Source organism: Pelmatolapia mariae, linkage group LG7 (assembly GCF_036321145.2).
Source record: "Pelmatolapia mariae isolate MD_Pm_ZW linkage group LG7, Pm_UMD_F_2, whole genome shotgun sequence".
In the NCBI taxonomy this organism is placed as follows: Eukaryota; Metazoa; Chordata; class Actinopteri; order Cichliformes; family Cichlidae; genus Pelmatolapia; species Pelmatolapia mariae.
Window position 1 is genome coordinate 19,573,137 of NC_086233.1, and position 14,099 is coordinate 19,587,235.

Below are 14,099 nucleotides of genomic sequence, written 5' to 3' on the forward strand. Positions count from 1 at the left end.
GGAAACGCCTATGCTAGATGACAACACATTAGAGTGAAGCAAGAACTGGGACCATCCGAAACACAAAACTTCCTTTCAAACCTCGCCTGCCATTCATAGTTATTTACCCAACATCTCTAATTTCTATTATAATATGAAGTTATCCAAATAAAGTCACTTTTTCTTGTCTTATATTAGCCCACTCTTATGTGTTTGTACTAATTTTACCTAGCCTGTTTCTACAGTAACTCAAAAAACCCTAAGAGTCAAGTGATTTAAGGGTCTATCAAATTAATTAGTTTTTAAGCAAAAAAAAAAAAAAAGGAAAAAAAAGAAAAGAAAAAAAAAGTAAGATATCAGAACCATCATTGGCTCTTCTGTGATGCAAATGCCCCCTTTAAACAAATGGTTTGTTGGCCCTAGCATGATGCTTTAGCCGAGCCACGGCACATATTTCACATCAGAAAAATCACAGGGCACACCACCAAACAAAAATGTAATAAAAAGCATACTGATAATTTTTCCCCGAGCACCAGGCAGAGCGGAGTTGGTTCGGTTTGTCCCAATGACGGTAGAAATTACTGTTTTCTACCGTCATTGGTTTGTGGCCAGTATACTTTTTTTTTTTTTTTGCTTTCTTCTGGCTACTATTCATAGGGCCTTCATCTGGGTGGGAGTTTTCTCCAAGACCAATGTCAGACTGACTACGTTTTCTTTTTAAATATTTATCTATTGCCATTACTCCTGCGTTGTCTCACAGCATGCCCATTATGTAATTTCTTCGTTATCTTCTGTTTTACTGGCAGCTGGCAACAAACATAATTATAGCAGGTAGTAAAAAAAATAATAAAATAAAATAAATTAGAGTAGGTAGTTGTACTGCCCTCTAGTGGAAGAGAATGTAATTGTTCTGCCCGTTGCCGGTCGCTTACAGTACTAATCAGGTGGAACCAGATAATCTTGCACATTGGTTGGGAAACATTGCTTTATTCAATATGGCGAAGAGGACCTTATTTAACTTTTAAAGAACATACGACTGGCTCTGCCTTGATGGTCTTTATTGACATAAAACATTTAGAAAAAAAGCAGTGTAATGAAAGAAAAACAGACGCTGGAAAAATGATCAAATAACAGAAAAAAAACTTGACATGTTTATTGTGAAAATAAGCAAACTAAACAAAAAAACATAAATAACATTATTTGGTATTATCCTGTAATAACATATTCTCTGTTTAACATTTTTTTTTTAAATGTATTTGTACTGGACATTTTGGATCAAGAGTTAGCACATAAAGAACTAAACAAAGATGAACATGTCTGTGTTATTACACGTGTCAAAATACGGTTGAAAGTAGAAAAAAAATATTTTCTGTAATGCAAACCATCTTATAGTTACACTGGATTTGATAACTACAGAATCTGACATAAGCAAAGTCATAAAGTATAAACAAATGTTTATTTAGCTCATTTACATGGAGTGAAAGAAATATCTTGAACATAAAAGAATCAAATATAAAAGGATCATCTGAATGACTTCCACACAGAAGAATGTGATTTTGTGTAAAATGAAACACAAAACACAAGTCAGGTGCAGTATCTCTGTGTATCTCTGTGACTACACTCAAACACGTGTAATGTCACATTTCTTCTTTAGTATTGCACTGGCAAGTTTTCATATCTTTGTCACATTTGAGTCACGTGGAATAAAAACCTTAAGATTAAAAGTCCCGTTCTGACTTTCTGAGTCATCGTCAATAATTTACATTTGATCGCATTAATTTACGTGACCGCAAATTAATTAAATGACAAACACAAAGTAGCCTACATGTTCACGTCTATCTTAATTTAAATATTTAAAAAGGAAGTGATCTTTAGTCACACGGTGGGCATAAATATGTATAGATGGGTTACAAATTAAAAGATGGTGGGCAGGTCCAGTTGATTTCGCTTTTGCATGAAGAAGAAAGGAAGCTTTGGTCGCCGAGACTGCTCGACTGGCTGGTGTTTCACAGGGAACAGTGACTAAAGTGACATCTGCATTTAGCCGAGTGGGAAAACAAATCAGTGGGTAGGTTTAAAAACAACAACTGATGGCGCACATTTAATGTGTGCGAAGACAAACGGAGGAGCGACTCTTCCTCAGGTAGCAGAGTGTCAGCGATCTGACGACATCAGCATAACAATCCATCGTCAGCTACACAGACAGGGATGCTGCTGTGGTTTGTATCAAAATGAATGCACAGCTGAACTTTGTGGACAAACCCACTAAAGCACTATTTGTCAGAAACATGGAAATAAGTGCCACGGCCGGATGAGTCATCCTTGATCCCATTCTCATGTCTGGCATCAAAAAACGGCACAGACCTGAATGCTAGAACCCCACAGCGAGGGGATTTAGTTATTTTATGTTGTGATGGGCATTTCAACCCCACGGCTAATGGTCCACTCATCCCTACTTAGAGGGAAATCTTGCTGCAAGCCAGCGCACCACCTTCAATCGATTAATGAAACATGTCTATCCAGATGTGATTACAATCCCCCTGTCCACAGGACACGAGGGTTCAAAGTCTCCAAATCTCAGCCTGCTCAAACACATATTTTGGACCAATGTGTGAGACAGACAGACACCTGACAACTGGCAGTCAATTAACTTACTAAGATTCATAACTTTGTGTTGGGTTTCCCTGTCATTTATAACCCATCTGTATATGCCATACTTTTTGGGAAACACCCAGAAATTAAGTGATTCATGTTATACTCTCACTTCACTACAAAAGTGAAACGCCTACACCAAACACTGCCTGAAGCTTGTAGCATTTACAAAAATTAAAAATATTAATAAAAGAAAGAAGATCAATAAACAATAATTTATATGTATATATTAAAAACAACCTACAAGGCCATTTAAGGCTTTATAAAAGTCCTTAATTGTTCACAAGTACGTTATTCAACCCCCGCCCACTGGGTGGCAGTGTTCCCCAATTTATATAAAACCTGCAGGAAGGTTCACTTAGTTTTACTGACCATCCAGAGCAGACAGTGTTCAGGAGTTATTCACAGAAGGCACGCAGTTCACAGTCAACTTAAAGCTCAAAATTTTAGGCTCCACGTTTTCTTCTGGAGAGCGCTGAAAAGCACCTTACAGTACAGATGGATGCTGCAGGAAGTGTCCGACTCTCCACTTCAACAGTGAAGATGCACAGCCAAAACAGTTTCTGTTATGTTGAGTCCTTAAAAACAATAAAGTCCTCACATCTTGTCATTAAAAGGAGACGCTTTAGATTTTGGTAACCACGTGTTTGTTTTCTAGGTGTGAGTTAGATGACAAGACAGACTTAAGCCTGCTTTAGCCTAGTGTAAAGACTGGAAATGCAGGTAAAAGAGAACTAGACGGACCCAACCAAAAGATGAAAAAAAAACCAAACTTTTTTTTTTTACAGGTCAGCATAACCCAACAAGACAGGGAGAGATTTTCCCAAGTAAACCATCTCAATAGTTCTCATCAAGACAGCAAACAAGAGCATTTCACAGCAATCCGCTTAAAGCATAAAGTTCAGATCAGCTGGGTTCACCAGCTCCGATTGCACAGAGAGCCACCGTAATTCAGCCGCTGACTCCAGCATTCAAGTCTTCTTAGCGTTCGAGTTTTGCTGCAGTTTCTGCTTGCGGAGGTGAGCTTCAATCTCGTGCCTGAAGAAGAGCATCCCCAGCTGGCCGTGCGAGGCCTCGTTCATGGCCTTGGACTGCATGCACATGCGGTACTGGTCGGGCGGGAGCTCGTCGGCGCAGTGCTTCTCGTGCCACAGGTGGAACAAGCCTCGCGACGGCGCTCGAACCACCAGAAGGTTGCTGTGGAGGTACTTCCTGTAGAGGTGAACATCTTCGCCGCCCCAGCCTTTGATGTCGATGTCAAAACCTCCTAGGCAGAACAGAAGGAGAGCGTGCGATAGGAAACTTTCTGCATTTTTTTAAAAATTTTATTTTATTTTTATAATTTTCTAAACATTTTTTTAGTTCCAGAGTTTTTGGATGCTGATTATGAAATCTGATTAGAGTTTGTGGTGTGTGATCATAATCACGGCCTTGTTTTGTTGTTTCTTGTGGGGACAGAAAAGACATTTGGACTTTGTGACCAGGCGTGCTTAAACCCCTCACATTAGACGCCAGAACTCCTCGTGCCCGCTTTCAGTTGCACTTTGTACCTCCCTGCAGTTTTATTTTGATTATGCCGTCTCTCCCTGTCTGCCTTATTTTGTTATTTTGCATTTTTTTGTTTTAAATTCAAGCTGCAGGGGCAAACACAGATAAGACACAACATTTGCACAAATGGATGCATTGTGCTTGTTTCTGAATATGCACTCGTGGCCTAAAAAAACAAAAGGACATCCTTATGATGAAACAAAGAGTGCAAACATGAACCACTAAATTATGCTTTTATAAAGGAATACGTTTGGGGAGACACATAATTTCATTTCAAATCAAGAGTTCGTTGAGAAAGGAAACTGTGGATGCTAATCGTGTTTAGCTCTCGCACGTGTTTCGTTGTTCCCCGTCTCATTTTAAAGATTCCCTTAGAAATCTGTGATACAAACACAGAAGCAGACCCACTTACCACATTATTTGTTTCTCTCACCCACTTTACAGCTGAGTGGAAATAATTAGGATGTAATTGTTTTTCTCAGTTTGTTGTTGTTGTTGTTTACCCGGATGGAAATCCTCTTTCCCCCCATCTCATGCTCTTTGGATTAAAGCTGTTTTTTAAACAAATGAAATTGGAAATAAAACTTTATCAGTCTACAAAGACGTTACATGCATTCCTTCTTTTCTCAAGAGATTCCTTTTACCGGTAGTTCTCCCTCTGCTGTTACTGCAGATTACTGCAACTTCTGCATGCATGTACATTTACGTTTTAGAGATCCAAAAGGGGAAATGGACACGGCGGACCAGCGTGTCTGTTACACGCTTTGCCTTGATACGTGTGGTTGGACTGGTTTCATTAACGTGACATTCAGTTCGGTGCCTCCACAGTCACTTGATCTCCATCCAGTCGACTACTTTCAGGACGTGACGGAATGGGAGATTCCCATCATGGATGTGCAGCCGAAAAGTCTGCACCAAATCTGTGATGCTATCATGTCAACACGGACCAAAATCTCTGAGGAATGTTTCCAGCACCTTCTTGAATCTGTGCCAGGAAGAAGAAAGGCAGTTCAGACGGCAAAAAGGGTGTCCAACCTGATACTAACAAGGAGTGCCTAATTACATGGCTAATGAGTGTATTTACATCCTTTGTAATGATAATAATGATGCGACAAACATCGATTTCTGCGCCACCATAATGTGAGTAAACATCTCATCCTTGCCCCTCGTCTAAAAACTGTCTGGCTCCACCGCTGAATGATTAAACAGCTGCTTCTGTTTATGTAAAATAATCTGCCAACTTGCCATACATCAATTAAACTCTTTTAAACTTTTTTTTTTTACTGTATATTTATCTTTATATTGTGTTAGTTAATCATCTCTCAGCAGAGCCAGGCTAGCTGTTCATTCTGTTTCTAATGTCTTCTGTGTTTTTTTCTTTAGATCCCATTTAGTTTTCAGCTCTGGGATCGATACGCGCTCATAAATAAATACATGAAGTGGAATACAACTTGGAACATAAAGTGAGTTAACATTACTATTTCCCCATAATGCCAAACTATTCTTTTACAACACTCCTGGCCTTGGAGCTGTGTTTTACAATTTGGCACAGTTAAGTGAGGACATTTGCATGAATGTGTGTGCATGTGTGTGTGTGTGTGTGCTTGTGTGTGGGCCCTAAACAATAAAACACTCCGAGTTCCACAGTAGCCTCTAATTGATTTCACTTTGGAGGCAAACTAAATTGATGTAAATCTGTCTACAGAGCCAATATTCCTTGCCAGATATACAGATGGAGAGGACACGGGGCGATGAGATATGCTAATATATGCTGCTGCAGCTCAGAGCTGTTTCACGCAGAGTGATATAATAAAATCTCCTCCCTGTTAAGAAAAGTAATGCGATACTGAACCATTTGGGCAGTGAGGTTTTTTGGGTTTTTTTTTACATCCATTAAGCGGTGGCGCCGTTAAGAGTGGCAAAGTGCACATTTTCAGAGCCGTCCATGAGGACCATTTTCGCCCTGCGTTACATAACACCTGCACACTGATAATCAGTCCCCAGGAGCAACTGTTTACAAATTCCTTCACTGCAAAGATGCGCCGATGGGCACGATGCCCGTGTCAGGATTGTAAATAACCGTGATATTTACCGATGTTGAGGAAGTCGGACCTGTACTGGCAGGTCATGCCGAAACCGAAATCCCTCCAGAAGCCCGTGTCTTTCTTGATCACCTACAGGAGGAAATAAGCGAGTGTTAAACAGAAATACCAGTCCAACACACAGGATTTGTCCACTTATAGCAACTGGAGAGGTGAAGTGTTTTTAAACTGTTCTGCAATGCAGCGCCACGCTGAGTGTGGTATTTTCCACAAGTGCGTGGCAGGGTTTGAAAAAGGGACGAGAAGAAGGTGTGTGTCTGTGTGTGTGTTACCAGCTGTTGTTCCACTGCTGGGATACGATCGGGACTTCCATAGATCACACTGGGGTTGTACTGGCTGAATAACACCGGGTAGAAGACCTTTTTACCTGAGATGCAGAAAAAAAGAACTGTTAGATGAATCAGCTGTAATCTGATGGGAATGTGTGTATTACTATTACACAATAGAAAATAAGAAGAAAACTTAACAGGCCCACTCATCTCAGGCTGAGATAACTGAAAATCCAATCATAAAAATCTGTCACCAGGGTTGTTACAAATACCCAGAGTTGGCATTTTGTCTTGTCATTAAAGTGTTTTGCACGCCGCATGCCTCTTGGGAGTTTACAGCAGTCATCTCACCAGGCTGTGCGTTGAGTCGGCAGGTGTTGAGGAAGTCGGCGGTGAAGTAGATGTCCACGTCGCAAAAGAAAAGTAACACGTTGCCTCCCTTCCAAGCTCGGGCGCCGATGTCCAGACCCCGCCCCCGAGAGAACTCCTCGTCCAGCTGCATCAGCGTGTAGTTCTTAAAATTTGCTTCCCTTTAGAAAGAAGAGAAGAGTCAGACGGGTAGTTTACCCAACTTTAGAAGCACTTTAGAAGCTAAAAAAAAGGCTCACAATTTAATGAATTAATAGGAAAAACAGTTGAATTCCAGTGAAATAACAAACAGCATGGTGTTATCTGCAAGCACTGTTGTTTATTTTGCTTACAAAAATCATATCAATCTAAAGCAGCAGAATCAATAAGAGAGGTTAAGAAGAAAGTGCAGGCAGGGTGGAGTGGGCAGACATGAATGTCAGGAGTGATTTGCAACAGAAGGAAAGCAGCAAGAGTGAAAAGGAAGGTTTACAAGATGGTAGTGAGACCTGCTATAATGTATGTTCTGTAGACGGAGGCACCGACACAAAGAAGAAGAGCCTAAAAAATCATATTCACTCAACTTTGCTCGCTTCATATTTTGTCCCCAGTTATCCTCACGCCACAATTTACCCACTACACAAGCAGAACTTAATTCTCTTATTGATTGCACTCAAATAAATAAAGTTTTTAATGATTTCATCTGAACAAATGTAGTTTATGAGCATCTGTAATCACTCATCTGCCTGCTTGCCTGGATGTTGGGCTGCGAGTCTATTCTTCAAGTCACTTTCACTTTCCCACGCCATCAAACTCAGTGTTGACATCATCGCATCATTCATGCAACCTGCTTCCTCCCCATCACTGCCTCACCCCGGTAACAGAGCTCCATCCAAGCCTCCATCTTCATCTTCACCACTAGTGTCTAGATTCGGGTGGGTCCTGTCATTATTCCTATCACCTCTGACAATCCGTTCTCCCACGATGGGTCATCGGAGTCTAATCACTAAACAGCTTAATTAAATCCCACATCTCAATAAGTCATGTTCAATTCTTCCAAATGCTCTCCCCTTATATCGAAATGAAACTGTTCTTGCGGCATAATTTGAAGGCCATCTTTTGTATCCGTTCTCTTAATCGCTTCTCTGGTTCAGGTCCGGTCACCAGTCTAATGCAGGCTAACATATAGAGACATAACTCTTTCACACCTGCAGTCAATTTAAAATCACCAGTTATCCTAACATGCATGTCTTTGCACAATGAGGGGAAGCCGGAGTACCCAATGCAAACCCGTGAAAGGCGCAGGAGAACAGAAAGGCCACAGCCGGCCAGTGGATTCAAAGACAGGAGCTACTTGCTATGAGGTAAAGCTGCACTACTACCACTGCATCCCAGTGGTGTCAGACATTTTCTATACATTATTATATAACATACGGCAGATCTTTCCTATGTTTGCAGATTCTGTGCTCTATATATGACTCTGTTTTATCGACATACCACATATTAAGCATTAATTGCCGTATTTATGCTGCTGAATAAATTCTAGCTGTAATCTCGGCTGTAGGGCTCTGCTGTTGATTGAGTAATTTTTCTAGCACACTTTAATTTCCCCTCACAAAACATTCGGCAAAACATTACTGTGCTGCAACTGTGTTTCTAATTTATGATTTCTACTTAGCTGAATTGTGTTTAAATCTTACTTGGTGGTAATGAACTTTGGTAATGGTGATTTGACTGTTTAATATGCAGCCACTTTAACAGTGAAATATAGCGCAGCTCCCACATTTTTCACAAATCTTGAGAGCTCATCTCGCTGAAGGGCCATGCGCCACAATTCAGCTTAACCAACTTTAGAATTTCTAATCCTCTGATTTCTGCTTTTTGAACGTTCCACCCAAAGATTAAACATGATGACGCACAAAAGTGCACATCAGCTCAAATTCCCACTCTTTTTACTCCGCTTCATGGGAAACTAAGCTGGTTCTGTCACTGGCCACTGAGTTGTTCAAGGCTGAAGCACGAGTAAAGAGAAACAGCTGGATCCAGATGTACACAGCTGCGGCTTTTTCCTTAAGCATAACAATTTACACTGTTTGTGACTAATCCGTTACTCATGCATGCGCATTCACAGACTCAGACAAAAACACACACACAACTGCATGGGCTTTGAATAAAGGATGAATAAGAAAGAAACAAAAAACAGTTCGCATATCTCAGTGTGAAGCAGAACAAACTGCATCCATCAACCTCCTTCATCCATACGATGCTGGGAAACACGTGGGAAAGAAAGAAAGAAAGCGCGCCGGGGCAGACACACTCAGCTCTGTCAAGGAAAATCTGGATGACCAGAAGAAACATTTGGCCTCAGGTGGTTTGAATCATACTCCCCACATTTCCAAATCCCCGCTGTGCGAGTGTGTCACGTTTGCAACAATGTTCAACAGTGTGTGAAATTGATTCACGTATATTGCTGTGTAGAGCTTTTGTCTCGCTCCCTTCCGTTCAGCCTCCCCCATAAATAAGACATTATGAAACCCTCTGGTCCCCAATGGCTCTAAATTCAAGAGAAACAAAAACATGACACCAGTAATGAGACTATTTTATATAGTCTGAACAACCACTTCTGCCTGTCATTAAAGGAAACAGACCAAAAAAAAAGCTTCCAGAAATGTCATAACTTTAGAAAATCTGCGAAATTTTCATATACTAGTAGAAATACCTGGATGTCCGCACTAACCTGCCCGCTCTGTGCTGTCAGTGCACGGAGCCTGGCCTCCACATCTACATCTCGAGTCTATAAACTCAAGCCGAGTCAGTCTGTTTCACTGTCTACACACAAGAGTCCCCGCGGACCCACCCGCTGGCACTAAACCGTCCACAGATGGCAGAGACGGAGAACAATAGCTCTGTTTGTCTTAAACAATGTTAACGCAACAGGAGCTTTATTCACATGTTGATTCAGGCTTTACTTTAATGGGAGACGAGCTTCCCATCGGCTCAGTCAGCAAATACATTATGATTTCTCGCAAACAAGCCAGAACGCACAGTAACGTCAAGAATTTATGTGAAGTTGCCGGCCGTCCTTCTGCTCTTTGTTTCGGTGTCTTTAGTTTTAAAGCTGTAGTTTATCCCTGTTTGCTAGGAAATCCACTCAGAACAACTAAAGTCATTTTCGCATTGAAGATTTTAAAAGAATGAAACAAAAACTGGGATCATCATTTCAGAATGAACAAACAATATAGAAGGCGTGAACATTATAGATACCATTTTTAAGGATGTTTGGACAGAGACGTGGAGCTAGACGTTTCCCCAATTTCCAGTATTTATGCCAAGCTAAGCTATACTACTGTGAGGACTTGTAAAGTTAGTGGTACCACTAACTATATACCTGCTACCAAGAAGATGTCAGATGCCCGACTATTTCTTTAAAACTGATTTTAGATGTCAGATTGTTGGCTCCATTGGTGTAGTGGTTGACACTTTGGTTGTACATGTGAAAGGTCCCTTGTTAGAGACTGGAAGAAGACACAAACCCAGCATTAGTGGGCCACAAGCTAGCTCACTTCTACTGCTGGTCCCAAGCCCAGATAAAAACGGGAGCGCTGCATCTGGAAAATCTGTGCCAAATCAAACATGCGGATCCATCCCTTGGGAGATTAAGGAGCAGCTTAAAATACGCCTCTCTCTGTTAACTTTTACTTTTGGACAGAGCCAGGCTGCCTCGCCCTTGTTTCCAGTCTTTATGCTAATCTAGCTGCTTAGTGTGTATAATATTTACAGAGACATTTAGTTTAGTCAGAATTTCCTGATTACTAATATTATTCAGGAAAAAAATGCTACCGTCTCCAGTTGTTTCCAGGAGTTTGTCTCTTGCTCAATCTGATAAGCATGCGGTATAAGTGTTCCTTCTGGTCCGCAAGTGGGTGGTGCTTTTAAAAATATTTCCACAATCAAGCACATGGTAGAGGTATGCTTGTGGGCGGGGGGATAACTGACTTGATTGCATTTCCTTTTCTGGAGTGACTGACAAAAAGCTTGGATGAGGCAGCCTGTGAGGGCCCTTCAACAGTGAACTTGAGTTAATTTATTTGTAATATAATCAACATTATTGTCTTGTAATTTGATACTGGAGTAAGCGGTTTATTTTCAAGGCATTTTGCTGTTCATTATCTTGTTTTAATCAGTTGTGATTATCATGGCTTGTTCTTCGGTTCATTTTAATAACAGTTCATCCAGGGATACACTTTTACTGGCTAAGTAAGTGTGTGTGCGTGTTTTATAAAAATCTTGTCATGCGTATTTTATTTAATATTAGACATCAAGAGTTTGTATATTGAATAAGTGCCATTACTTAACATACCACTGCTAAAATGCTTCCTGTATTTAGAAGCTCCTGGCTCGAATAGGAAAAGATGACGCTGACTATAAAGCGGTTTTCAAGGCTTGCAAAGCAGTGGGTGATGCCGCCTGTTACGTCGCTCTTAATACAGAATCTAAGCTTTGCTTCAAGTGATTTTCCTCTCTGAATAATGCTTCCACACATTTATGTGTATTTGTGTCTCCTGACTGCAAGTCCAGAAATATGAGCATAGACCCCACATTTGTGTGTCAACTTAATCCTGAAATAAATCCTTGTTTTCTAAATTACTTTTTATATCTGCTCTTTTTCTCCCTTCCTACCCACAGGCATCAGCCTCCTCCTCCCAACACACACACTTTTATGATCTAAAATAGTCAATTTGTTTACTGTAGGCGTGATGGTACCTAATGGTACTTAGTAGGAGTGAAATTGTTGAAATTGTGTCAGATTGAGTAAGTCTGTAAAGAGCTTCCCTGCTGTGTCTAAGCAGCAGGTCTGATCCTGTTAGTTCTGCTCAGTCAGGACAGGGAGGGGAGGACTGACTGCAAATATGGTGCATCTAATATGAGGCCATATACACATTTCTCTTCATTTTCAACACTTCTTGAAAATATCACAGAAGCAAGCTTGCAATTTAGTCATGCGGTATGTCTGAATGATTTGCCAAAGTGTAACCCCATTTCTTTGGACTATGGGAGGAAGCCAGAGTAATCAGAAGGACCTGTCTGCAAACAAATTCTAACTACTAGCCGTGCAGTGGCAAAACTTGACAAACCGGACATGGAAAACATCCTTAAAAGCAAAAGCTGTGCTAACATGTCTCAAGAGTCACAAGTTTTACTTTGAAGGAATAGGGTCTCCTGTGGGTTTCCAGTTTGAGTCGCACTTTTCACAGTTTCACTCCAGCTTGGATAGTAGCCAAGTGTTTCCGGACAAGTTGGCGCCTTTCATGCAAACTACGGGACACAATCTGCTAGCGACCAAAGCAGTTGCTAGGAAGTCTTGGTCAACATGTTAATAAAAGGCAAAAAAGAATATATGCATATTTGTAGGAAATACATATTCTTAGTAATGTGCATTTTTTCCAACGTTTGCCAATTGGCTGCAGGCGAGTCACTCTACACTGTCATGATTGCTGTACGTCCAAAAAGTTAACATCATATGCATCTGCAAAACCTCGCCACCCTCTAATCCAGTTTCTGTAATAACAGATATTTGTTTGATCAAAACTGAAATGTTGAAAATAAGAACATTCCTATCAGCCTTGGCTATAAATTGTCCTTAGTGCTGATTTACTAATATTAGCAAAATAAAGATGTGGAATTGCACCTGCTAAATATTAATATGTGAGCATTTAGCATTTAGGCCAGCCTCACAGACTCACTGGTACAACTGTAGTTTCCTCCTAATACATACATAAAAATATAAATAAAAAAGTCAACTTCCACTTACTCAACATCTCTCAAGCGTTTTCTGTATTCAGCAATGCCAGTAGCTGTGTTATTTTTTTTATTATGATTTTTTTTTACGTGCAATAAATTTTAAATGACTCATACTTAATGTTTGGCTGTCTTCTGTTTACAGAGCAGGGGGTGGCTGGCATATCCTCTCTGGATGCTTGTTCTTTATGGCGAGCTGGGGAATCAGCAGTCCACGCATGTAATAAAGGGGTAAGTGCAAACTATAAAAAATGTAGACTCATGATCACTCTCTGACTGAGGCCCTTAGGCAAGACACCTACCAAAGTTAATAACGCCAAGTAATTTTCAAAATAGGTCTGTATTAAAGGCATCAGGCATCATAATGAATATTGGACAGCTTTCAAACTCATCAGAGATTTGGATATTATTTCATACACTTATAATCTTCTTCCAACTTCTGCTCAACTTTATTTTCGTGCTCACTCAAAGCTCCCAATGGGTTTTTCTGAGATCGTTAACCCTTCTGTGCAATGAAGTAATGGCACAAATTGCAAAAGGCAAGTTGCTACAAGATAAAGAGAAAGGAACGACAAAGTGATCTCATCCTTTGATGCTTTGTCTCTCCAAATTTCTGGGCCTTTTATCTTTGTGAGATTTTCATGTATAATCCTTGGTGACACCCTTTTTCCATCCCCGGAAAAATCTGTGGTTTGTTCAAGTTCTTTCAGCTCTGATATCTTATCTTTACACCTCTCCTCTTACTTCCTCTCCCTCTGTTTTTACCTCAGCCTTTGGCTCCCCTCTGCATCTGAAACACAGTAATTATTCATATGTATCGACTGGTATCTCCACAGAACAGATCACTCATTCTTCTCCATCCTTTACACACAATCCGCCCCCCTCTCCATCTCCATCTCCATTGGTTTCTGCTCCACTCATGTTGTGTTGAATCATTATTTTCTAGCATGTAAGGCTCGAAAACATACAAGGCGCCTGCTGGTTTGAGTCTGAGTTTAGGCTTTGAAGTGTGCATGTGCTAAGAACCACATTTGAAAGCTGCAACTGATTTTCTGTATGTTAAAAAAAAAAGACAGATTCACTGGAGAGTAAGGCCCTGCTTTCTGGAATCTTGCTTTTTAATAGCAAATACTTTTATATTGACTTTTAATACGTATACTCTTAAATAATGATCACCTGCAGTAAAAAAAAGGTAATAATTTAAACCATGTAGAGAGGTTGATATGGGTTGAAAAGCTGCCTGAGAGCCAGGACAATTTAGATCTTGTTAGGCTCTTGGGAAATTGGCCTCAAGTAGTTTATATTGGCTGTGGGTAGTCATGTAAATGCTTCCCAAACAAATTTGAGCAGGGACACTGTGCTATTTAAAAGTGGGGAGTGTGACTGCAATGTGATTTAATAG

The 14,099-nt window shown here is 40.4% G+C and overlaps 1 protein-coding gene across 1 annotated transcript in view; it reads right to left on the reverse strand.

Annotated features, from left to right (window-relative positions):
• Positions 1–958: 958 nt before the first annotated feature.
• The window catches only part of csgalnact1a (chondroitin sulfate N-acetylgalactosaminyltransferase 1a), a 34,626-nt gene continuing 21,485 nt past the window's right edge, over positions 959–14,099 (reverse strand). The window contains exons 5-8 of the mRNA XM_063478306.1: positions 6,902–7,080; positions 6,554–6,648; positions 6,272–6,353; positions 959–3,898 (exon numbers count right to left, since the gene is read on the reverse strand). Of these exons, the coding sequence (XP_063334376.1) occupies positions 3,603–3,898; positions 6,272–6,353; positions 6,554–6,648; positions 6,902–7,080 (652 nt within the window). The 3' untranslated portion in view covers positions 959–3,602. The remainder of the gene's footprint in view (positions 3,899–6,271; positions 6,354–6,553; positions 6,649–6,901; positions 7,081–14,099) is intronic.